Raw genomic sequence first — 26,319 nt, forward strand, 5'->3', positions numbered from 1 at the left:
TGTAAACGCAGCCGAGCGTCCTTCTCCCTGAAATGATCACAGAGATCATGTGATCCTTCTATATAGGATCACCGGTCTCTATGGTCATTTCAGAAGCCCCTCCCCCCCACAGTTAGAATCACTCCCCTAGGCTCACATTTAACCCCTTGATCACCCCTAGGTTAAACCCTTCCCTGCCAGTGTCATTATTACAGTAAGTGTCGGTTCACACTGAAGCGGCACGACTTAGGGGGTAACCTGTGAAGACGCGCGCACCGCGACTTTGGCGCGACTTGCACGGACTTCATAAAATGAATGTCTATGCAAGTCGCTCCAGGTCGCCCCGAAGTAGTACAGGACCCTTTTTCTAAGTGTTGTGTCGCTCCTATTAGAGCGGGTCCTGTAGCACTGCATGGACCGCGACTTGTCAGGCTGACAAGTCGCGGTAGTGTGAATGGAGTCTTACAGTGCATATATATAGCACTGATTACTGTAGAAATGTCACTGGTACCCCCAAAAATGTCAGTTAGGGGTCCGATTTGTCCGCTGCAATGTCGCAGTCCCGCAAAAAAAAACGCAGATCGCCGCCATTACTAGTAAAAAGAAAGAAAACAATAAAAATGACATAAATCTTTCCCATAGTTTGTGGACGCGATAACTTTTGCACAAACCAATCAAAATACGCTTATTGTGATTTTTTTTTTTTTACCAAAAATATGTAGCAGGAAACAAATTGGCCTAAAATGTTAAAAAATTTTGATTTTTACATTTTTTTTTGAGAATGTCATATAGCAGAATGTGAAAAATATTGTTTTTTTTTCAGAATTGTCTCTATTTTTTTGTTTATAGCGCAAAAAAAAAAAAATCGCACAGGTGATCAAATACCAGTTAGGGCTCCGATCTGTCCGCCGCAATGTCACAGTCCCACAAAAAATTGCAGATCGCTGCCATTAATAGTAAAAAGAAAGACAACAATAAAAATGACAAAAATCTTTCCCGTAGTTAGTAAACGCGATAACTTTTGCGCAAACCAATCAAAATACGCTTATTGCGATTTTTTTTTTTTTTTTACCAATAATATGTAGCAGAAAACAAATTGGCCTAAAATGATGAAAAATTTTGATTTTTAAATTTTTTGGGGGGGGGGGGGGAATATTATATAGCAAAAAGTGAAAAATATTGTTTTTTTTTCTGAATTGTCGCTATTTTTTTTGTTTATAGCGCAAAAAATAAAAATCGCACAGGTGATCAAATACCAGTCAGGGGTCCGATCTGTCCGCTGCAATGTCGCAGTCCCGCTAAAAATCGCAGATCACCGCCATTACTAATAAAAAGAAAGAAAACAATAAAAATGACCTAAATCTTTCCCTTAGTTTGTAGACGCGATAACTTTTGCGCAAACCAATCAAAATACACTTATTGCGATTCTTTTTTTACCAATAATATGTAGCAGAATACAAATTGGCCTAAAATGTTCAAAAATTTTGATTTTTAAATTTTTTTGGGGGGGGAATATTATATAGCAGAATGTGAAAAATATTGTTTTTTTTTTTTTTCTCAGAATTGTCGCTATTTTTTTGTTTATAGCGCAAAAAATCAAAATTGCACAGGTGATCAAATACCAGTTAGGGGTCCGATCTGTCCGCTGCAATGTCGCAGTCCCGCAAAAATTCACAGATCACCGCCATTACTAGTAAAAAAAAACAATAAAAATGACATAAATCTTTCCCCTAGTTTGTAGACGTGATCATTTTTGCGCAAACCAATCAAAATACGCTTATTGCGATTTTTTTTTTTTTAACCAAAAATATGTAGCAGAAAACAAATTGGCCTAAAATGTTATAAAATTTAGATTTTTAAATTTTTTTTTTTTTGAGAATGTTATATAGCAGTATGTGAAAAATATTGTTTTTTTTTTTTTTTTTCAAAATTGTCGCTCTTTTTTTGTTTATAGCGCAAAGAATAAAAATCACACAGGTGATCAAATCCCACCAAAAGAAAGCTCTGTTTGTGGGAAAAAAGGATGTCATTTTCATTTGGGTACAGCAAATGACCGTGCAATTGTCTGTTAAAGTAACGCAGTGCCGAATGGCAAAATAGGGCTCGGTCATTAAGGGGGCAAATCCCTCCGGGCTTAAATTGGTAAAGGAACACTCCAACCGCCATGACCACTTCAGCGATTTGAAGTGGTCACGGTGGTAGGAGTCAGAAACATCGGACATCCACAAGGGCTCAGATAGTTTCCTTTTTTTAGCTGAGAGGAGTGGCACCCGGTGTGGTCTTCTGCTGTTGTATCCCATCTGCCTCAAGGTTCGATGTGTTGTGCATTCAGAGATGGTATACATTGGTTGTAACGAGTGTTTTTCTGAGTTACTGTTGCCTTTCTATCATCTCAAACCAGTCTGCCCATTCTCTGTGACATCAACAAGAAATTTTCGAGCACACAACTGCCACTCACTGGATATTTTCTCTTTTTCAGACCATTCTCTGTAAACCCGAGAGATGGTTGTGCATTAAAATCCCAGTAGATCAGCAGTTTTTGAAATATTCAGACCAGGCCGTCTGACACCAACAACCATGTCACGTTCAAAGTCACTTAAATCCCCTTTCTTCCCTATTCTGATCACCACGTCTAGATGCCTAATGGCATTGAGTGTCTGCCATGTGATTGGCTGATTAACAATTTGTTTTATCAAGCAATTGAACAGATGTAACAAATAAAGGGGCCTCTGAGTGTAGATTAGCTGGCGTTGGAGGACGTATCAGTGTTGGACACTGAAAGAATCTGTGGATGGTGGGACTTTATGCACTTTTAAACAAATGTGTTTCTGCACTGGACACTTTCTATAGTGGTACCGTATATATTCGAGTATAAGCCGACTTTTTCAGCATGTTTTTTTATGCTGAAAAAGCCCCCCTCGGCTTATACTCGAGTCACGGTCTCACTTACCTGTTCTCCGGTCACTGCGCATGCGCCGCACCCACTCGGGAAAGCCCGTACACGTTAGGCTATTCCCAGGCAGACGGCGCATTCGCAGTGACGTGTTGGCGCCGGGTGGCGCCATTTTTAAATGTAAGACGCCTCACCAAAAGGTAGGTGAGCCCCTGCATCTCCTCACCATCTTCTGTGCCATGCCTGAACCATCTCCTGTAACCTGCCTGTACCATCTCCTGTGCCATGCCTGAACCATCTCCTGTGCCATGCCTGTTCCATCTCCTGTGCCATGCCTGTTCCATCTCCTGTGCCATGCCTGTTCCATCTCCTGTGCCATGCCTGTTCCATCTCCTGTGCCCTGCCTGTTCCATCTCCTGTACCATGCCTGAACCATCTCCTGTACCATGCCTGAACCATCTCCTGTGCCATGCCTGTACCATCTCCTGTGCCATGCCTGTACCATCTCCTGTGCCATGCCTTTACCATATCCTGTACCATGCCTGAACCATCTCCTGTACCATGCCTGAACCATCTCCTGTACCATGCCTGAACTATCTCCTGTACCATATCGTGTACCATGCCTGAACTATCTCCTGTGCCATGCCTGAACCATCTCCTGTGCCATGCCTGAACCATCTCCTGTACCATGCCTGTACCATCTCCTGTACCATGCCTGTACCATCTCCTGTACCATGCCTGTACCATCTCCTGTACCATGCCTGAACCATCTCCTGTACCATGCCTGAACCATCTCCTGTACCATGCCTGAACCATCTCCTGTACCATGCCTGAACCATCTCCTGTACCATGCCTGAACCATCTCCGGTACAATGCCTGAACCATCTCCGGTACAATGCCTGAATCATCTCCGGTACAATGCCTGAACCATCTCCGGTACAATGCCTGAACCATCTCTGGTACAATGCCTGAACCATCTCCTGTACCATGCCTGAACCATCTCCTGTACCATGCCTGTACCATCTCCTGTACCATGCCTGAACCATCTCCTGTACCATGCCTGAACCATCTCCGGTACAATGCCTGAACCATCTCCGGTACAATGCCTGAACCATCTCCGGTACAATGCCTGAACCATCTCCTGTACCATGCCTGAACCATCTCCTGTACCATGCCTGTACCATCTCCTGTACCATGCCTGTACCATCTCCTGTGCCATGCCTGAACCATCTCCTGTGCCATGCCTGAACCATCTCCTGTGCCCTGCCTGTACCATCTCCTGTGCCCTGCCTGTACCATCTCCTGTGCCCCACATGTACCATCTCCTGTGCCCTGCCTGTACCATCTCCTGTGCCCCACATGTACCATCTCCTGTGCCGTGCCTGTACCATCTCCTGTGCCCTGCCTGTACCATCTCCTGTGCCCCACATGTACCATCTCCTGTACCATGCCTGAACCATCTCCTGTACCATGCCTGAACCATCTCCTGTACCATGCCTGAACCATCTCCTGTACCATGCCTGAACCATCTCATGTACCATGCCTGAACCATCTCATGTACCATGCCTGTACCATCTCCTGTGCCATGCCTGAACCATCTCCTGTGCCATGCCTGAACCATCTCCTGTGCCATGCCTGAACCATCTCCTGTGCCCTGCCTGTACCATCTCCTGTGCCCTGCCTGTACCATCTCCTGTGCCCCACATGTACCATCTCCTGTGCCCTGCCTGTACCATCTCCTGTGCCCCACATGTACCATCTCCTGTGCCCTGCCTGTACCATCTCCTGTGCCCCACATGTACCATCTCCTGTACCATGCCTGAACCATCTCCTGTACCATGCCTGAACCATCTCCTGTACCATGCCTGAACCATCTCCTGTACCATGCCTGTACCATCTCCTGTGCCATACCTACCTGTACCATCTCCTGTACCATGCCTGAACCATCTCCTGTACCATGCCTGAACCATCTCCTGTACCATGCCTGAACCATCTCCTGTACCATGCCTGAACCATCTCCTGTACCATGCCTGTACCATCTCCTGTGCCATACCTACCTGTACCATCTCCTGTACCATGCCCGCAGCCCCTGTTTTGGATCTCGTGGTGGTCCAGTTGGGTCCAGTAGCTGCTGCATTTCCCACCCTAGGCTTATACTCGAGTCAATAAGTTTTCCCAGTTTTTTGTGGTAAAATTAGGTGCCTCAGCTTATATTCAGGTCGACTTATACTCAAGTGTATACGGTAATTCATATTGGCATAAATTTGATTTTTCTTGCACAAGTTTAGGACTTGTTGAAGAAATATAATCAAAGCACGAGACACTTTGATTAAGCTTGTATTTGTTTGCACTTTCATTATTTTGCACCTTTTTGTAATTTTCACAATATGCACCAGACATTTTTATTGACTGTAGGTTTTTAATATTTATTTTGACATTAGGATGAATTGATACGGTACATCTTTGAATAATTTATTGTGTTATATTACTATTTGCACATTTTTTGGCGATAGCGCTGTCTAGATATTTATTATTTACCTTGGGGATGTTTTTTACATCTTACTGATAGCAGCTGCACCTTCATAGGATTGTGGAGTGGTCGGTGGCGCAGATCAAAAATTTATTTTATTTTATTAGTTGTTTTGCTAAATCAAGGGTGTTCCCTGGTTCCAGATCCACCCTCTCTTTGCACTTCCACACCCTGATGCAAGTAAACATGTGACGAGCTGCAATCACATACTTTTGACAAGCTTGATGAATCAGTGACTGTAGCTTATCAGCAGTACTTTCTGAGGTGGGGAGGGTTCTGGGATCACTGTTTTACTCTTTGCTACTCTTTTTATTTGCCTTCCTTTTGTTTTACTAAGGAATTTTATTACAGTAGTTACAAATAAAGATTTTTTTTTCTTGCTTTTTGGGAATCGTTCATTTTTTCTCCTGTAATGCTTTGGTTTTATACCTGAACAAATTTGGTCAAATTTGTTATCTGTGTGTTTATTTCATACCAGTACATTGTGCATCTGCCACATGGTGTCACTTGGATTTGGGGCCCCAACAGTGCCGGCATCATCTAAGGATGGAGAAAGACAGGAGTAACATGACCAAGGAAATATTAAACCTCACCCTGGAGATCATCTACCTGCTGACCGGAGAGGTGAGGAGGATTCTGGGAGATCACATGACATCACTCTTATCTCTATTAATAAAACACAGACCTGACCGGAGAGGTGAGGAGGATTCTGGGAGGTGACATGACATCACTCTTATATGTTATTAAAACAGACATGACCAGAGAGGTGAGGAGGATTCTGGGAGGTCACATGACATCACTCTTATCTCTATTAATAAAACACAGAGCTGACCGGAGAGGTGAGGAGGATTCTGGGAGGTCACATGATATCACTCTTATCTCTATTAATAAAACACAGACCTAACCGGAGAGGTGAGGAGGATTCTGGGAGGTTACATGATATCACTCTTATCTCTATTAATAAAACACAGAGCTGACCGGAGAGGTGAGGAGGATTCTGGGAGGTCACATGACATCGCTCTTATCTCTATTAATAAAACACAGACCTGACCGGAGAAGTGAGGGGGATTCTAGGAGGTCACATGACATCACTCTTATCTCTGTTTTTAAAACACAGACCTGACTAGTGAGGTAAGGGAGGTTCTGGGAGGTCACATGACCTCACTCTTATCTCTGTAAATAAAACACAGACCTGACCAGAGAGGTGAGGAGGTTCTGGGAGGTCACATGACATCACTCTTATCTCTATTAAAGCGGAGTTCCGGCCACAGAATCTTTTTTTTTTTTTTTTTATGTCCCCCAAACAGTGACCCTCCGACCTCTATATATCCGCTAATCCTGTCTTATACAGTGGAATAATATTTTTGCAAGCATAAAATCTTACTTTTTAAAATATCTGCAGAGCGCCGCCATCTTTGTGCTGGTTCGCCGAGTCTGCTGTGGGGAAATGTGTGCCCTGCTTCCTGGTTGTAGTGGGCGGAGGCCGGTGAATCCAGCGCGAAATCTCGCGCATGCCCAGTACTATGCGATCGGCATAGTATAGGGATGCTTATCATCGCGTTATTTCCTGTTTGGAAATAACGCAATGAGAGGAGCGGCCGGCCGCCTACGTCACTGCCAACTGCATCCTGGGAGCTACGAGTAAGGGCTCCCAGGACGCATTGCGGGACAGGAAGTGACGGCGCGGGCCGCGGCCGAGGAAGTGGATGTAAAGGTGAGTATATTATCCTTTGTGAAAAGGTAAGTAAAAAAAAAAAAACCCCGGGAATATCCAATTCTGGCTCATGGAAGGATAAGGAAGCGGATGCCATAAAATGTAAAGGCATGATTTTCTGCCCGGAACTCCGCTTTAATAAAACACAGACCTGACCGTAGAGGTGAGGAGGATTCTGGGAGGTCACATGACATCACTCTTATCTCTATTAATAAAACACAGAGCTGACCGGAGAGGTGAGGAGGATTCTGGGAGGTCACATGACATCACTCTTATCTCTATTAACCTCCCCCCGTCCGCGCTACAGCCTATATACGGCTGCAGCGCGGACTCGAATTTTCGGGAGGCCGTTTTTAAACGGCCTCCCAGTGACACGCCCCCAGCGCGCTCCCGCGAGCGCGCTGCGGGGAAAATCTGTGTCGGCCGTGTCCCTTGGACACAGCCGATCACAGATCGTGGTGAATGGCCAATCACAGCGGCCATTCACCACGTGATCTGGCCGTCCAATGAGCGATGATCTCATATGTAAACATATGAGATCATCTCTCATCGCCGGCGCTCCTTCCTCACACGGAGCCTGCAGTGTGAGGAAGGAGGGGGAGCCTCACAGCGCCGGGGACACACAGCAATGTAATCAGGGCACCGATCACCAGTGCCCTGATTACTAAAGGTAAAAAAACCACACACATTGCCCCCACATCAGTGCCCGCCATCAGTGCCCACAATCAGTGCCCATAGTGCTGCTAGTCAGTGCCCATCAGTGCCTGCTCATCTAGGCACTGATGAGCACTGACTGGCAGCACTATGGGCACTGAGTGTGGGCACTGATGGTGCTGCCCATCAGTGCCGCTCATCAGTGCCACCCGTCAGTGTCCAGTGCCATCCGCCAGTGCCCATCAGTGCCGCCTCTCAGTGCCCAGCAGTGCCGCCTCTCAGTGCCCAGCAGTGCCGCCTCTCAGTGCCCAGCAGTGCCGCCTCTCAGTGCCCAGCAGTGCCGCCTCTCAGTGCCCAGCAGTGCCGCCTATCAGTGCTCATCAGTGCCGCCTCTCAGTGCTGCCTCTCAGTGCCGCCTCTCAGTGCTCATCAGTGCGGCATATTAGTACCTCCTCATCAGTGCCCATAAGTGCCACCTCATCAGTGCCCATAAGTGCCACCTCATCAGTGCCCATCAGTGCAGCCTATCAGTGCCCATCAGTGCCGCCTCATCAGCGCACATCAGTGAAGGAGAAAAATTTATTTTCAAAATTTACTCGCAGAAAATAAGAAAAACTTTTTTTTTTTTTCAAAATTTTTTGTCTTTATTCTTTTTTTTTGTAAAAAATAAAAAACCCAGAGATGATTAAATACCACCAAAAGAAAGCTCTATTTGTGTGAAAAAAATGATAAAAATTTCATATGGGTACAGTGTAGCATGACTGCGCAATTGTCAGTCAAAGTGTGAGAGCGCTGAAAGCTGAAAATTGGCCTGGATGGGAAGGGTGTTTAAGTGCACAGAAGGCAAGTGGTTAATAACACACAGACCTGACATGAGAAGTGAGGAGGATTCTGGGAGGTCACATGACATCACTCTTATCTTTATTAATAAAATACAGCCATTAGAAATCCTTTATAGACATGGCTGTGTTCAGATTTTGTTACTTTAACAATATTATATGTTCTAACCACGGAAACATTTATACACATTTGCATATACAGGATTATGTGCCTTTGAGCAAATCTGATGTGCATATCACAAGAAGCATGAGTTCCCGTGTGTCAGGACGATGGAGCAGGAGTCACAGTCCCATCATGGAGCTTCCATCTCCCTCCTTGATAACTAAGAATAACAAAGATCAGAAGATTCTAGAAGTCACCCAGAAGATCATGAAGCTGCTGACAGGAGAGGTGAGCCATGCTGGGAATTCTGGGACATTATCCAGTAACAGACAAGGGATGTGTCTGGATGGTGACTGTATCATTGTGTGTGTCAGGTTCCTATAAGGTGTCAGGATGTCACTGTCTATTTCTCCATGGAGGAGTGGGAGTATATAGAAGGACACAAGGATCTCTACAAGGACGTCATGATGGAGAAGCGGCCACTTCCCAAAATAAAAGGTAAGACAACTCCCAGTAAGTGATTTTTGGTTTATATTAGGGTCAAACACCCCACCTTTTGATCCAGCTGAGAATTCATCCAAAGCCTATAAAAAAAAAATTAGGGGTGCAAGGTCTGCCTCAGACTGGCTTAACCACTTAAGCCCCGGAAGATTTTACCCCCTTCCTGACCAGGGCCTATTTTGCGATTCGGCACTGCATGACTTTAATGGACAATTGCGCGGTCGTGCGACGCTGTACGCAAATGAAATTGACGTCCTTTTTTTCCCACAAACAGAGCTTTCTTTTGGTGGTATTTGATCACCTGTGCGATTTTTTGATCATGCGCTATAAACAAAAAAAGAGCGTCAATTTTGCAAAAATAACAATATTTTTCACATTTTTTTATATGAAATTCCCCCCAAAAAAAAGTAAAAATCTAAATTTTTTAACCTTTTCAGCCAATTTGTTTTCTGCTACTTATGTTTGGTAAAAAAAAAATCACAATAAGCATATTTTGATTGGTTTGCGCAAAAGTTATTGCGTTTACTAACTAAGGGAAAGATTTTTGTCATTTTTATTGATTTTTTTTTTTTTTAATGAGTAATGGCGGCGATCCGCGTTTTTTTTTTGCGGGACTGCGACATTGCGGCGGACAGATCGGACCCCTGACTGACATTTTTTACACTCTTGGGGGTACCAGTGACATTACTACAGTAATCAGTGCTATACATATGCACTGTTACTGTAAAATTACACTGGGAGGGAAGGGGTTAACTTTATTGGAGAGGGAGGGGTTGAGTGTGTCCCTAGGGGCGTGCTTTTTACTGTGATTGGACATGGCTACTGGTGTAAGAACAGTGATCAACGGTCCTACATAGTAGAACCATATGATCACCATTCCTACACAGGGGAGAATGACAGGCGGCTTGTTTACATCAGCCGCCTGCCTTTCTCCCTTCACGGAGGACGATCGCGAGTGACCGGCGGACATCGGGTCCGCCGGTCACACGCACTGACTTCCCAGTGAACGAGCCGGGGCGGGCGTGTGCCTCCGCGGGCTCGCGCTTGCCCGCTATTGGCTCACAAGGAAGGGACAGGCTTGTGACGTATATATACGTCACTTTGCCTGGCCGGGGCTGACCGCTGCCGTATATAGTCGTGCGGCGGTCGGCAACCGGTTAACAAATTGGCAATTTCCTCTCTTTCTCTTGGGGACGCTACTGGGAAAATCTCTGCGCTGATTTGCAGAGTCTGCAGACCTGCTGTACTCATTATTAGGTGTTTCCACCATCCATGCTGGATGCTGGAACACATAAAGTTGGGTGAGAACACACAATCTCAGACTGAAATTGGCAGATTCTGAAACAAAAGCCAATTAGGTATTGCACAGCGCTGTTCATATGATATGATTCAGGTTACTTGGATCTGGAAAGGGGATTTGGTTGAATAGCTTGTGGGAAAAGGAGGTCACCATTATGGTCATGCTTATTAATTGTACGGGAACCATTTAGGTTCCACGGAGGGGAAACAGAAAATTGCAGGACTAAATGGTGGTGTTACTCTGTCTGTGCAGTCTAGGAAGTAATGTAAATGTTCCTTTTTGAAAAACGTTGCAAATTCGATAGATAGATATGAATATACCTTATTTCTAAAAGCACCAACACTAACTAGAGGTTTCTACACCTGTCTGTAGTTCTTTGACACAATATGCAGCATACACGTAGCAGGCAGGGCTACTATTACCACATGTGTGCTGCCATGGATTGGCGCCAGGAAAGGAAAATTAAGTTAAATATTTGATGCTATTTTCCAATTTGCTGGCACAAACATGGCAGCATACATGTTGTAGGCAGGGCTATTATTACCACATGTGTGCTGCCATGGATTGGCGCCAGGAAAGGAAAATTACGGTAAGTATTTGATACCATTTTCCTGGAGCCAACATGGCAGCATTCATTTAGTGGGTGAGGCTTCTTCTACCACATGTATGCTGCCATTGATTGGCGCCAGGAAAGGAAAATTACGGTAAGTATTTGATACAATTTTCCGTCTTCCTGGCACAAACATGACAGCATACATGTAGTAGGCAGGGCTACTACTACCACATGTATGACGCCAGGAAAGGGAAATTAGGGTAAGTATTTGATACAGATTTTCATTTTCCTGGCGCCAACATGACAGCATACACGTAGCAGGCAGGGCTACTATTACCACATGTATGCTGCCATGGATTGGCACCAGGAAAGGAAAATTATGGTAAGTATTTGATACAATTTTCCCGGAGCCAACATGGCAGCATTCATTTAGTGGGTGGGGCTACTATTTACCACATGTATGCTGCCATGGATTGGCGCCAGGAAAGGAAAATTAAGGTAAATATTTGATGCTATTTTCCAATTTGCTGGCACAAACATGGGAGCATACATGTAGTAGGTAGGGCTACTACTACCACATGTATGCTGCCATGGATTGGTGCCAGGAAAGCTACGGTAAGTATTTGATACCATTTTCCTGGAGCCAACATGGCAGCATACATTTAGTGGGTGGGGCTACTTCTACCACATGTATGCTGCCATGGATTGGCGCCAGGAAAGGAAAATTACGGTAAGTATTTGATACTATTTTCCGTTTTCCTGGCACTAACATGACAGCATACATGTAGTAGGCAGGCTACTACCACCACATGTATGACGCCATGAAAGGGAAATTAGGGTAAGTATTTGATACAGTTTTTCATTTTCCTGGCGCCAACATGACCGCATACATTTAGTGGGTGGGGCTACTTCTACCACAAGTATGCTGCCATGGAATGGTGCAGGAAACGAAAATTATGGTAAGTATTTGATACCATTTTCCTGGAGCCAAGATGGCAGCATACATTTAGTGGGTGGGGCTACTTCTACCACATGTATGGTGCCATGGATTGGCGCCAGGAAAGGAAAATTACGGTAAGTATTTGATACTATTTTCCGTTTTCCTGGCACTAACATGACAGCATACATGTAGTAGGCAGGGCTACTACTACCACATATATGACGCCAGGAAAGGGAAATTAGGGTAAGTATTTGATACCATTTTCCTGGAGCCAACATGGCAGCATACATTTAGTGGGTGGGGCTTCTTCTACCACATGTATGCTGCCATTGATTGGCGCCAGGAAAGGAAAGTTACGGTAAGTATTTGATACCATTTTCCTGGAGCCTACATGGCAGCATACATTTAGTGAGTGGGGCTTCTTCTACCACATGTATGCTGCCATGGATTGGCACCAGGAAAGGAAAATTATGGTAAGCATTTGATCCAATTTTCTGTTTTTCTTTCAGACTTGAACCTGAAGGATTGTGAAGTCGAGAGTCATACATTGCCCTCAATATTGCCTAATGTAAACAGTAAGAAAACTCCTATGCCCAACAAAACCAGCCTAAAAAGCTGTAGGAGGAAATGGCCAAGAAAACGGAAGCTGAAGTGGGTAAGAAAGGCCAAACCAAGACCTGCCGTTGATGAAAAAATGTCAACGTTGTTGAGCCAAGAGTGGTCACAATGTGCATCTCCAAGGAAGGCAGCTTCTGCTGCTCATAGTACTGTTGATAACTCTCCAGCAAATACAAGCCCACCTGACCCATGCACGATTGAAAATTTGGCCCTTAAGAACATTAATAGGTGTGCCCAGACACAACCAGTATCTAAAAAAATTAAAGCAGAGTCCTCCTCTGCCACCACTGCTGGCCTCCTGTCCTCCTCTGCCACCACTGCTGGCCTCCCGTCCTCCTCTGCCACCACTGCTGGCCTCCCGACCTCCGATGTCTTTGAACCTACAGAATCCATAGAAACCAAGGTTCCATCAGGAATTAATGAAGACTTTGGGTCATACTTGACGTCTTGCTACACAGATATTTATGCTTCAACTGATCATCCACAGTGCAACCCCCATATGATAAAGGAGGAGCCTGTGTCAGGTGACGAAGATGGACAGACAGTATCTCTATCTGATCACTGCACAGCTACATATTATACACAGTGTGGGTCCAATGGTATTAAAGAGGAACCAGATTTATTTTCTATAGGACATATTGATGATTTTGACCCCGAAGGTCCTGAGCAGTACAGATTTGTTCGGATGGACTCACAGGAAGTAGGTCCTACGCCTACTGATTGTTTGCAAAGACCATGTACAACTATAGAACCTAAGCTTAAACAACGTGCCACCTCTAATCCTGGTAGGACCACAAATTTTATAGCAAGAGAACTTACAACTGTAGATACTTCTCCAAGACATTATATAAATACAGAGTTTTCGCCAACACAATGCACAGCCATAAGTCATGCACCAAGATATTGTGCAAACACAGATCAGTTTATTCTTCCGAAGGAAGAAGCTTTCTCTGACGAAGAAAGCTGTGATGATCGTACCCCTTTAGAATATTCAGAAACCCATTATGCTTTAGTTCAGGGGAGTCTTAATGACAGAAGTAAAAATCATAGCCAGAAAAGGAGCAAAAAGTTATCTATAGCCAATGGACGTGATTACAACAAAACCTACTGTGAAAAAACAACTCCTTTGGTCCACCAAACCTCCCTACTCTCACAGACTAGCTACGTCTGCTCCGTATGCAAGAAAAGCTTCACTTCGAGCTTCGGCTTAGTCAGACACCAAACCGTCCACAATGGGAATAAGGTGGCCTGCCCGCAGTGTGGAAAGCTGTTCTTCTACAAGTCAAGCCTACTCATCCACCAGCGCATTCACACCGGTGAAAAACTTTTTGGCTGCCCTGTTTGTGGGAAATGCTTCACCAACAACTCAAACCTTATTGTCCATCAACGTATTCACACTGGAGAGAAGCCGTTTTCTTGTCTGGCGTGTGGGAAACGGTTCGGCCATAAGGGTCACCTCAACCGGCACGCAAGGACACACGCCGCTGAAAAAGTGACAGAAAGTGTTGGGGACGATGAGGCGAACAGTTGGGTGGCTTGTAAGGTGAACCAGCAGGCTCTGAACATTTACGACACTAGCTCTTATTCTGCTTACAACAAAAGATATCAGAGTGTAGGGTCACCGCCTCGATGGTGAAGCCATCCATTTTCTAAGCTTTTATTGGAAAGAGAATAAAAAGACTGAAGGCGCCACTATACGGTTTATCATTTTATGATCTAATAAGCATCTACACTGAGATGGTGTCGCCCTCTGTCCTTTTAGTGCCCATTTACACTAGTACGACTTGTCAGGCGACTTGTCAGTCGTGGACCGTCGCGGTCCATTGTGTAGTACAGGGACCGTTCTAATAGGAACGACACAAGTCGCTCCGACTTAGAAAAAGGGTCCTGTACTACTTCGGGGCGACTTGCATAGATCAGAGGTGGGGGACTTGAGTCACATGACTTGACTTAAGTCACCAGTTTGAGGACTTGAGACTTGCTTGACTAAAATTAATAAAAGACTCGACTTGACTTTGACTTGGTATTCATGACTTGAGACTTGACTTTGACTTGGTATTCATGACTTGAGACTTGACTTTGACTTGGTATTCATGACTTGAGACTTGACTTTGACTTGGTATTCATGACTTGAGACTTGACTTTGACTTGGTATTCATGACTTGAGACTTGACTTTGACTTGGTATTCATGACTTGAGACTTGACTTTGACTTGGTATTCATGACTTGAGACTTGACTTTGACTTGGTATTCATGACTTGAGACTTGACTTTGACTTGGTATTCATGACTTGAGACTTGACTTTGACTTGGTATTCATGACTTGAGACTTGACTTTGACTTGGTATTCATGACTTGAGACTTGACTTTGACTTGGTATTCGTGACTTGAGACTTGACTTTGACTTGGTATTCGTGACTTGAGACTTGACTTTGACTTGGTATTCGTGACTTGAGACTTGACTTTGACTTGGTATTCGTGACTTGAGACTTGACTTTGACTTGGTATTCATGACTTGAGACTTGACTTTGACTTGGTATTCATGACTTGAGACTTGACTTTGACTTGGTATTCATGACTTGAGACTTGACTTTGACTTGGTATTCATGACTTGAGACTTGACTTTGACTTGGTATTCATGACTTGAGACTTGACTTTGACTTGGTATTCATGACTTGAGACTTGACTTTGACTTGGTATTCGTGACTTGAGACTTGACTTTGACTTGGTATTCGTGACTTGAGACTTGACTTTGACTTGGTATTCGTGACTTGAGACTTGACTTTGACTTGGTATTCATGACTTGAGACTTGACTTTGACTTGGTATTCATGACTTGAGACTTGACTTTGACTTGGTATTCATGACTTGAGACTTGACTTTGACTTGCGACATATGACTCGAAATTACTTTACTTTTTTAAGTTATTAAATATTTGCATTTTCTCAAGATGTGTTAAAGCAAAATAAATGTGCCTGTTATGTTACTGACACCACAGTCACTTAAAACACCTGACCGGAGGAAGGATTTTGAGCTGTTTGGGCATTCAAAGTGTTTCTTTAACCACTTTAGCTCCAGCCCTATTTCGGACACTTTTTGTTCACAAGTTAAAACCAGTATTTTTTCCTAGAAAACTACTTAGAACCCCCAAACATTATATATATTTTTTTAGCAAAGACTCTGGAGAATAAAATGTCGGTCATTGCAAAATTTTTTGTCACGCGGTATTTGCGCAGCGGTCTTTAAAACGCCATTTTTTTGGAAAAAATTTGAAAAATCACATTTCACTGCATTTAAAAAATACTAAACAGTAAAGTTAGCCCATTTTTTTTGTATATTGTGAAAGATGATGTCACGCCGAGTAAATAGATACCAAACATGTTACGGTTTAAAATTGCGCCCCCCCGTGGGATGGCGACAAACTACGGTCAATAGAGATCTCAATCTGCGACGCTTTAAATTTATTTAACGGTTACCAGTTTAGAGTTAGAGTGTAGCTCTTTTTTTTTAATTATTGCCCACGCTCTGGCGATCGCGGCGATACCTCACATGTGTGGTTTGAACAGCGATTTCATTTGCGGCTCGACTTGCGTATACGTTTTTTTTTGTGCGCGAGCTAACGGTGACGGGGACGGCTACATTTTTTTTTTTTTTTTTTTTCCTATTTATTTTTTCTTTTTTTTTAAACTTTATTACAGGTTTTTAAAAAAAAAAAAAATCTGATCACTTTTATTGCTGTCACAAGCAATGTAAACATCCCTGGTGACAGCAATATGTCGTGACAGGTACTCTTTATGGAGGGATCGAGGGTCTAAAAGACCCTAGACCCCTCCACTACACTTCCCTGTATGCAAAACGCCGAAAACGGCATTTTTGCATACAGCCGTTTTTCAAATCTGCCGCCTTTTGCAGCACAGTAACCCGGACGTGACGTCATGGACGCCGCCTCCGGGTTACGTCATCGGAGACCCGATCGATGCCGTTTCCGGCATTCATCGGGACTCCATCCAGCCGGCGGACGTGCCGGCTGGGTGCTCGGGGCTCCCGGTGGGACGGTAGCCCCGAGCAAAGCCGCGGAAGGCGGCGGGAGGGGGGGGACGTCCCCTCCCGCCCCCCCGGGTAACGATCGAGCGGCTCCCGAGCCGCATCGATCGTTACCGACGGAAAGCCGACCGTCGGCTTCAAACAACGGTACCGGGATGATGCCTCTAGCTAGAGGCATCATCCCGGTATAACCCCGCAAAGTCTGATGACGTAGAGGTTACGTGACTGGTAGTAAAGTGGTTAATATGCCAAGAAAAAAGCGCTAAGCAGTGTTGTTAGTGTTGAAAATAAAGCAAAACCTTTCCTGACCACTGACTTTTAACGGATTTAAAGGTGAAAATTGGGGTAGATCAGTATTTTGACTTGATTTGTGACTTGACAAAAATAAATGACTTGCTTGACTTCTAGCAGGGACTCGACTTGACTTGCTTGCTTTTCGCCACAGTAACTTGGGACTTGCTTGAGACTTGAAGGTTAAGACTTGAGACTTGCTTGTGACTTGCACATGTGTGACTTACTCCCATGTCTGGCATAGACATTCATTTTATGAAGTCCGTGCAAGTCGCGCCAAAGTCGCGGTGCACGTGACTTCACAGGTCGCCCCCCCAAGTCGTGCCGCGGTAGTGTGAACCGGCACTCTTTTTTCAGTATACGAGCACAGAGGACCTATCCAATACTCTGATTCGGAGGAGCTGCAGCCATTTCAGGAGTGACTATATTATATCAGACTTTTAATATTGGACTTATCCAGTTGGCTGTATCACTGGACTATCACCAGAAGACTCCCCCTTTCCTCCCCTTCCCATTTCTCTCCCCCTCACGTCTAGTTTCTTTGCGCCATTAAACTGTTGCATTTTGTTTAAGGTTTTATTACCTATTAAGAGGTGTAGCTACCTTGACATTTTTAATTTATTTTATATGAGGATTACAACGGACAATCCAGTACCATGGTACCTAACTGGTGGCCCAAGGACTGCATTTGGCCCCTTATTTTGACCACAGCAAACAGAGGTCAGTGTTTTCCCCGCCCAGGTATTCTGTTTTTTTTTTTTTAATAAACAATTTATTGAAAACTTTTATAAGCAGACAGGTAAGGTTACAACGAGTGTATAAAAACCGAGATAAGGTTTAACCACTTTACCACCGGAGGATTTTGCTGTCTTACGTCTGGGCCACTTTTTGCGATTCGGCGCTGTGCGACTTTAACGGACAATTGCGCGGTCGTGCGACGCTGATCCTAAACAAATTTGACGTCCTTTTTTTCCCACAAACAGAGCTTTCTTTTGGTGGTATTTGATCACCTCTGCGATTTTTTTGATTATGCGCTATAAACAAAAAAAAGCGTCAATTTTGCAAAAATGACAATATTTTTCACATTTTTTTATATGAAATTCCCCCAAAAAAAATGTAAAAATCTAATTTTTTTTAAATTTTGGCCAGTTTGTTTATGCTACATATGTTTGGTAAAAAAAAAAATCGCAAAAAGCGTATTTTGATTGGTTTGCGCAAAAGTTATCGCGTTTACTAACAAAGGGAAAGATTTTTGTCATTTTTGTTTTTCACGCTCGCTCCCCAGAGCCTCACAGGCTAGTGACGTACCGGTACGTCACTTTGCCTGTGAGGGGCTGACCGCCGCAGTATATGTACTTGCGGCGGTCGGCAAGTGGTTAATCCTAAACTAAATGTCACCTAATATTAGGTGCAGAGTTCCCCCATGTCATGTGTGGTGTAGGAAAGCCAGGAAACCCCTTCTCCCTCACTCTGTGCTAATTTGGGGCTCTCTGTAGCCCCATTTTGGCCTACAGGGTTGATTACATGGATTTGGATTATTTATTTTACTCAAGCCCCATACACACGTACCGAACGATCGGCCGTCTTTTGTCCGAAGGCTGTCTTGTCTGTTGAAAAGTGCAAAAGACTGCACACAAATTTTGTGGGCCAACAACAGCCGACTCCAGAAGTGATGTCATGTGATGGTTAACTTTCCTTGTGTTTTTTCTTTTCTGAGCATGCCCAGTCTTGCTAATCTGCTGTCTGTCGGCCGAAATCTGTACTGAGTGGCGAACAATCGGCCGTTCTGGTGTTGGCCAACAAAAATTTTAATGCTTGCACGACAGATTCTGTTCGGCCGAAAATGCGCTGTCGGCTGTCGGAAGCATCATACTAACAAGCCTACAATCGGCCGATCGGTTGTCTGCCGAATCTTTACGGCCGACAATCGGTACGTGTGTACGGGGCATTAGGAAAACTGTAGGGACCACAAACAGGAAGTGCTGATTTGCCAAGAAGTTGTGACAACAGTGTGGTTGTAACAGTCTCGTGTGACATGTCTCCAATCTCTTACCATCAATTGAAGCATGTACCCCGTGATCAACCACTTCTATCATGTCTCAGTCTCTGGCAATCTCAAGTAGCATTTGAAAAAACCATACTTGTATCATTTCAGTTTCTTCCCATCTTCTGTGGTACTGTATATACTCGAGTACAAATCGACCCGAATATAAGCCGAGGCCCCTAATTTTACCACAAAAAAGTGGTGAAACTTTTTGACTCGAGTATAAGCCTAGGGTGGAAAATGCAGCAGCTACTGGACCACCACGAGACACAAAACAGGGGCTGCGGGCAAGGTACAGGAGATGGCGCAGGTCATGGTACAGGAGATGGCGCAGGTCATGGTACAGGCATGGCACAGGTCATGGTAAGGGCATGGCACAGGTGATGGTCCAGGCGTCATACAGGCATGGCACAGGTGATGTTACAGGCATGGCACAGGTCATGGTACAGGCATGGCACAAGTGATGGTACAGGAGATGGTGTAGGCATAGCACAGGTGATGGTATAGGCATAGTACAGGCATGGCACAGTAGGTATAGGCATGGCACAGGAGATGCAGTGCTGCGGGCATGGTACAGGAGAATGTCTTGTACCATGCCCACAGCACTGCATGAGGAAATGCGGGGGCTGCGGATGAGTCTAACTTACCTTTCGGTGAGGTGCCTTCGATTTAAAAATCGCGCCGCCCGGCGCTAATACGTCGCCACGAATGCGCCGCCGATGCTTGGGAAAGCCCGTACACGTTCGGCTATTCCCGGGCATGCGGCACATGCGCGGTGACACGTCGGCGCCATTTTTAAAAAGACAGTGACTCAAGTATAAGCCGAGGGGGGCATTTTCAGCATGAAAAAACATGCTGAAAATCTCGGCTTATACTCGAGTATATACGGTATATCCCCAGTCTCTGACAGTCCACAGTAGCACATCTGCAGTACACAACCATAGTTGTAGCATACTATAGTCCTTTACCAGTAGTATGTCTGAAGGTCCTAACCATCTCCTATAATACATTTTCTGCATCTAACAATCTCCCATTGTATGTCCGCAGCCTAAATCCATGTCTGTATCATGCTGAAGTCACTTATCTCATCTTGTATATCTGCAGTGTACAGCGGTTTTTTGTTTGTTTAAAGTGGTTGTAAACATGAAATAATAAGGCCCCGTTCACATAGCAGCGACGCTACTTCCCGGGGCGACCTCCGAGGTCGCGGCGCGCTGCTCGCCCCACGACCTCGGAGCGGCCGGCACAGACTTCATAACATTGAAGTCTATGACGGTCGCCCCAAAGAAGCTCCGGACCCTTTTTCTAAGTCGGAGCGACTTGTGTCGCTCCTATTAGAACGGGTCCGCAGCTTCCCTATGGAAGGCGACCTGTGAGGCGACCAGGTCGCCTCACAGGTCGCCCCAGTATGAACGGGGACTCACAAAGCATATCCCTCTATAGTGTCGACTTGTCTCAGTCCAGAGCACTAAGTGCCATCTCTCTCTGCTACAAGCTTGCGTCACTTCTGACAAGTTTTTCTGACACCAAGAGAAAAATGGTGACAGGGGAGGGAGTTCCAGCTGATTGACAGCCTCAGCTTTGTTTATGTGTGCTATGTGAAGAGGGAGTGTCCCTTCCCTCCAATCAGCTCTCTGAGCTCTCCTCGCTGATGTAACTTCAGGTCTCTGCCCCCTGCTTTTTGGAGCTGAGAGATCTTGTGTAAATTCAGCACTTTGAATGGATGTAGGGGAAAGACAGTGCAGATAAACAGGTACAACGTATGTAAGAGGATTTGTTTATACTCTGTATATCACCTTCACTTCACTGGACATATGTAAGGGTTTACAACCACTTTAATACAACAATTCCTAACCAGGGTTCTGTGGAACCCTAGGGTTTCTCCAGAGGTGGTTAGGGGTTTTCTTGAGCTGTGGCTAGTTGACCTTCCATGTGATGATGCCTCCATAGTTGCAGATCCAACACCACTTGGCAGAGTCATGACTCTAATGGTGGCATTCTAACTACGAGAAGTTTTCCTACCAGCTACCACTAATGTAAGTGCCGGTTCACACTTGTGCGGCTGCGGAGATCGCATGTAATTCGGAGCGCACTGCTCCTTCATTACATGCGATCTCATGTGCGGTGCGAGTTTCAGCCATACACTTTGTATGGCTGAATTCGCACTGCATCCGCACCAAAGACGCACAGGAGGCATTTTTTGAGCCGCTTCAAAATCGGATCGCACAGTGGTTCACACTTGTGCGATCCGATTCTGTGCGTACTTGCACTGCGATATGCAATCAAACTGGGGGTGTCGTTAACTTCAAATTGACACCCCCTGCGTATCGCATATGGCAGTGTGAACTGCCAGATGTGCGGATGCGATGTGGGAACACGCTGCATATTCGCATCGTTCCCGCATTGCGCAAGTGTGAACCGAGCCTTAGGGTCATTTTCTTAACCACTTTAGCCACGGAGGATTTGGCTGCTCAAAGACCAGGGCCTATTTTGCAAATCGGCACTGCGTGATTTTAACGGACAATTGCCCGGTCGTGCGACGCTGTACCCAAATGAAATTGATGTCCTTTTTTTTCCCCACAAACAGAGCTTTCTTTTGGTGGTATATGATCACCTGTGCGATTTTTACTTTTTGCGCTATAAACAAAAAAATAGCGACAATTTTGAAAAAATAACAATATTTTTCACATTTTTTTTATATGAAATTCTCAAAAAAAATGTACAAATCACAATTTTTTTAACATTTTAGGCCAATTTGTTTTGTGCTACATATTTTTGGTAAAAAAAAATCGCAATAAGCGTATTTTGATTGGTTTGCGCAAAAGTGATTGCGTTTACTAACTACGGGAAAGATTTATGTCATTTTCGTTGTTTTTTTTTTTTAACGAGTAATGGCAGCGATCTGCGATTTTTTTTGCGGGACTGCGACATTGCGGCGGACAGATTGGACCCCTGACTGACATTTTTGACACTTTTGGGGGTACCAGTGACATTAGTACAGTAATCAGTGCTATATATATGCACTGTTACTGTAATAATGACACTGGCAGGGAAGGGGTTAACTTTATTAGTGATCAAGGGGTTAAGTGTGTCCCTAGGGGTGTGCTTCTGTCAGGGGGCGTGGCTTTTGATGTAACCACAGAGACATACGATCCTACATAGCAGGATCATATAGTCTCTGCAGTTACACCAGGGAGAATGACAGGCGGCTTTGTTTACATCAGCCGCCTGCCTTTCCCCCTCTCCAGCGGGAGATCGCGAGTGGCCGGCGGACATCGGAGCCGCCGGTCACTCGCGCGGGGATGTTACTAAATGAGCGGGGCGGGAGCGCGGGTGCTCGCCCCCTAGACTCTCGTGGGCGAGCGACGTAGCGATATGTCACTTCGCCCAGGAGGGGCTAACCGCCGCAGTATATGTACTTGCGGCGGTCGACAAGTGGTTAATGACCACTAATAGACTAATCTTAGCAGGGGTTCTATGAGACCTGAAAATTATTGCAAGGGTTCCTTTGGAGTAAAAGGGTTAAGGAAAGACTGGTTTAATAGGTAGAGGAAAAGTCAGAACCCCTGTCAGGTTTTTATTCCTGTCTTTATCCCTCCCGGGAAGACTTTCAATTCCATTTCTGGTGACCACACAAGAAGTGAAGGGTAATCTCAGGAAAAGACAGCATTAGATAACTAACCAAAGTTCTGACCATTCCCATTTTAGCTATCTGGAAGGGGGGTAATTCTTCCCAATGACTACAAGAGTTAGGAGCATTCTTCCCACTGACCATCACACTAATGTATCATGAGTTGTAGATAAAGTCATTATTAGTAGGGGTTCCCTGAGACTGGAAAGTTTTTTTAAGGGTTCCTCGGAGTTGCAAAATTCGAGAAAGGCTGTGATAGACATAGAAAGTAAAAATATGTTTATAATCCATAATCTGAATAGGCTTTGCAGGGCCGGTACATCCAAGGACCTTGCTGCTGATAAGTCTCTGACAGGAACCCCCGTAAGTGCCGGTTCACACTGAAGCGGCACGACTTTCGGGGCGACCTGTGAAGTCGCGTGCACCGCGACTTGCACGGACTTCATATAATGAATGTCAATGCAAGTCGCTCCAGGTCGCCCCGAAGTAGTACAGGACCCTTTTTCTAAGTCGGAGCGACTTGTGTCCGCTCCTATTAGAACCGGTCCTTTACTACACAATGGACCGCGACGGTGTGCGACTTGTCAGGCTGACCAAGTTGTATTAGTGTGAACCGGCACTAAGGCTACCTAACAATGTGGGGATGTGTTGGAGCTGGAGAGAGTCCAGAGAAGGGCAACTAAACTGATTAGGGGATTGGAGGACCTTAAAGCGGAGTTCCACCCTGGATTTTTTTTTTTTTTTTTAATACCCCCGGGACAGTCAGGGCTAGTACATTCCACAATGGCTAGCCTCTGATCTGTCCCGGGTTGCACTTACCTGTTAGGACAAATACTTACCTTGCAAACGTCTTGTCCAGCGCTGCCATCTCAGATGTGGGCAGCTTGAAGCCAGCGAGATCCCCTTCGGCGTCTTCTTCCGCCTTCTTTGGTCCCACGATGCTCTGCGCCGGCCCCGACGTCACTTCCGGGTCGCGCACCTCATCCCTCTACAGCTTCTGGGCATGCCCAGAAGCTGTTTAGAAGGGGATGACGCGCGCGACCCGGAACTGACGTCGGGGCCGGTGCAGGCGCAATGATTCCTGGGAGCTATGACGTTCAGCTCCCAGGAATCATTGCAGAGCCAGGAAGTGACGACGGGCCGCGGCCGAGGAAGAAGGAAGTAAGGTAAGTATTTTTTCTTCGCTACGAGGTAAGTAAAAAAAAAAAAAAATATGCGATTATCCATTTCTTTTTCAGGTGACCCGGAGCGAGAAGATGGAGGTAAGTATAAAAATAGGGTGGAACTCCACTTTAATTATGAAGAGCGTCTGCAATTGCTTGATTTATTCTCCCTGGAGAAGAGACGCCTGAGGGGGGACATGATAGCAATTTATAAATATCTCAATGGGGATCTCAGCTTAGAAAAAAAGCTGTTCATTCGAAGGGATTGCATGAGGATAAGAGGGCATACAATGCGATTAGAGGAGAAGCCTTTTAACCTCAGGCAACGTGGGGGGTTCTTTACTGTTAGGGCTACAAGATTGTGGAAATCTCTACCACAAGAGGTGGTTTCTGCGGGAAGTATGGTGGCTTTCAAAAGACTCTTGGACGTACATCTCAAGGATCAGAACATTCAGGGGTATGAGAGATGATTACAGCCACACACACCTACACAGGTTGAACTGGATGGACTATTGTCTTTATTCAACCTCACCTACTATGTAACTATGTAACAAAATCTTGTTGGTTCTTAGGTGATAATTGATTGCAATTATATATAGCTAATTGGGGGTAAGCCATCAGAAGAACCCCCCAGACTAAATTGCTGGGCACCAAACTGTTGGGGATCATTATTCATTTTCCAACGATCAGATGGAATATCTTTCATCTCTCATAAGATCCAAAATACGAGGGCTGTACCAAAACGAGTGCAAAACTTTATTATTTTACATAGGTCATTCAAATTTCACACGTTTGTAGAATAACACTTCCCCTATAGCAGCCTTTCTCAGCCTTTTCAACACAGGAAATGCAAAAATACATTTCTGGTCACAGGAAACCTCTGCTAAAAAATAAAAAAAGTGAAGGTTGTTGGCTTACTATTACTGACCATATACCAGCCACATCCCTGTAAACTAGAATTTAAAGGAAATGGTTAGGGGTAATCCGAGTCAGAGCAAAGTCTGAGAAAACATCGAACTACAACCTTACCAGGATTGGGATTTTCTAGGGCTAGGATATGCTCTGTAGATATCCATACGCATGGAATACTCCTTATAGAAAATATAACACATCTATTGAACTATAAACAACAGATACATTAACCACTTAAGCCCCGGAAGATTTTACCCAGGGTTTTTTTTGCGATTTTTTTTTTTTTTTTTACTACGTGACTTTAACGGACAATTGCGCGGTCGTGCGACGCTGTACCTAAACGAATTTGACATCCTTTTTTTCCCACAAGGAGAGCTTTCTTTTGGTGGTATTTGATCACCTGTGCGATTTTTACTTTTTGCGCTATAAACAAAAAAAGAGCGTAAATTTTGCAAAAATAACAATATTTTTCACATTTTTTTATAAGAAATTCCCCCAAAAAAATGTAAAAATCAAAATTTTTTAACATTTTTGGCCAATTTGTTTTCTGCTACATTTGTTTGGTAAAAAAAAAATCGCAAAAAGCGTATTTTGATTGGTTTGCGCAAAAGTTATCGCGTTTACTAACAAAGGGAAAGATTTTTGTCATTTTTGTTGTTTTTTTTTTTTTTAACGCGTAACGGCGGCGATCTGCGACTTTTTTTGCAGTACTGCGACATTGCGGCGGACAGATCGGACCCTTGACTGACATTTTTGACACTTTTGGGGTTACCAGTGACATTTCTACAGTAATCAGTGCTATACATATGCATTGTTACTGTAAAATTACACTGGCAGTGAAGGGGTTAATTTTTTTGCGAGGGATGGGTTATGTGTGTCCCTAGGGGCGTATTTCTAACTGTGATTGGCTGTGGCTTGAGGTGTAGGAACAGTGATCAACGGTCCTACATAGTAGAACCGTATGATCACTGTTTCTACACAGGGGAGAATGACAGGCGGCTTGTTTACATCAGCCGCCTACCTGTCTCCCTCTGCACCGACGATCGCGGAGTGACCGGCGGACATCGGGTCCGCCGGTCACACGCGCGGGCGGGTCCGTGACTGCGCGGGGGCACGCGCTCGCTCCCTAGACCCTCACAGGCTAGCGACGTAGTACTACGTCGCTCTGCCTGTGAGGGGCTGACCGCCGCAGTAAATAGTCGTGCGGCGGTCGGCAAGCGGTTAACACCAAGGGCTGCCCATTTTTTTTTTTGGTAAATAAATAGGGGAACTATGTACCCCATACCCATTTATTAGAGGGGGGGTGCTGGGATTTGGGAGCCCCTCTTGTTAAAGGGGGCTTCTAAGTTCCAATTAGTTTCCCCCCGCACCCCTACAACCACCAGCCAGGGTTGTGGGGAAGAGGCCCTTGTCCTCATCAACATGGGGACAAGGTGCTTTGGTTTAGAGTCCCCCCCCCCCCGGGGGGGCCTGGCAGGCTGCATGCTCATGTAAGGGTTTGGTTTTTAATTTTGACGTGGGGTCCCCCTCAAAATCCATACTGGACCCGAAGGGCCTAGTATGGATTGAGGAGGACCCCCACGCTGTTTTTTTGTTTTTACATTTTTTAATG

General features: G+C 44.9%; 2 protein-coding genes across 2 annotated transcripts in view; one reads left to right on the forward strand and one right to left on the reverse strand.

Moving 5' to 3' along the window:
• Positions 1–26,319, reverse strand: part of MRPL16 (mitochondrial ribosomal protein L16) — a 100,168-nt gene that overhangs the window by 45,445 nt on the left and 28,404 nt on the right. The gene's annotated exons all lie outside the window — the stretch shown is intronic.
• On the forward strand, positions 5,884–14,378 carry LOC309564359 (uncharacterized protein). Its single transcript, XM_082268986.1, has 4 exons — positions 5,884–6,026; positions 8,812–9,000; positions 9,087–9,210; positions 12,516–14,378. The coding sequence occupies exons 1-4, from the start codon at positions 5,949–5,951 to the stop codon at positions 14,258–14,260; spliced, it is 2,136 nt and encodes a 711-aa protein (XP_082125112.1). The 5' UTR covers positions 5,884–5,948; the 3' UTR covers positions 14,261–14,378.

This window comes from Pelophylax lessonae (genome assembly GCF_965119305.1).
Source record: "Pelophylax lessonae genome assembly, chromosome: 9".
Lineage (NCBI taxonomy): Eukaryota > Metazoa > Chordata > Amphibia > Anura > Ranidae > Pelophylax > Pelophylax lessonae.

Coding starts and splice junctions, on each gene's coding strand:
- LOC309564359 (XM_082268986.1), top strand. CDS start 5,949: ATGGAGAAAGACAGGAGTAACATGACCAAGGAAATATTAAACCTCACC. Junction 6,027..8,811: donor TCTACCTGCTGACCGGAGAG/GTGAGGAGGATT, acceptor TTGCATATACAG/GATTATGTGCCTTTGAGCAA. Junction 9,211..12,515: donor GCCACTTCCCAAAATAAAAG/GTAAGACAACTC, acceptor TTTTTCTTTCAG/ACTTGAACCTGAAGGATTGT.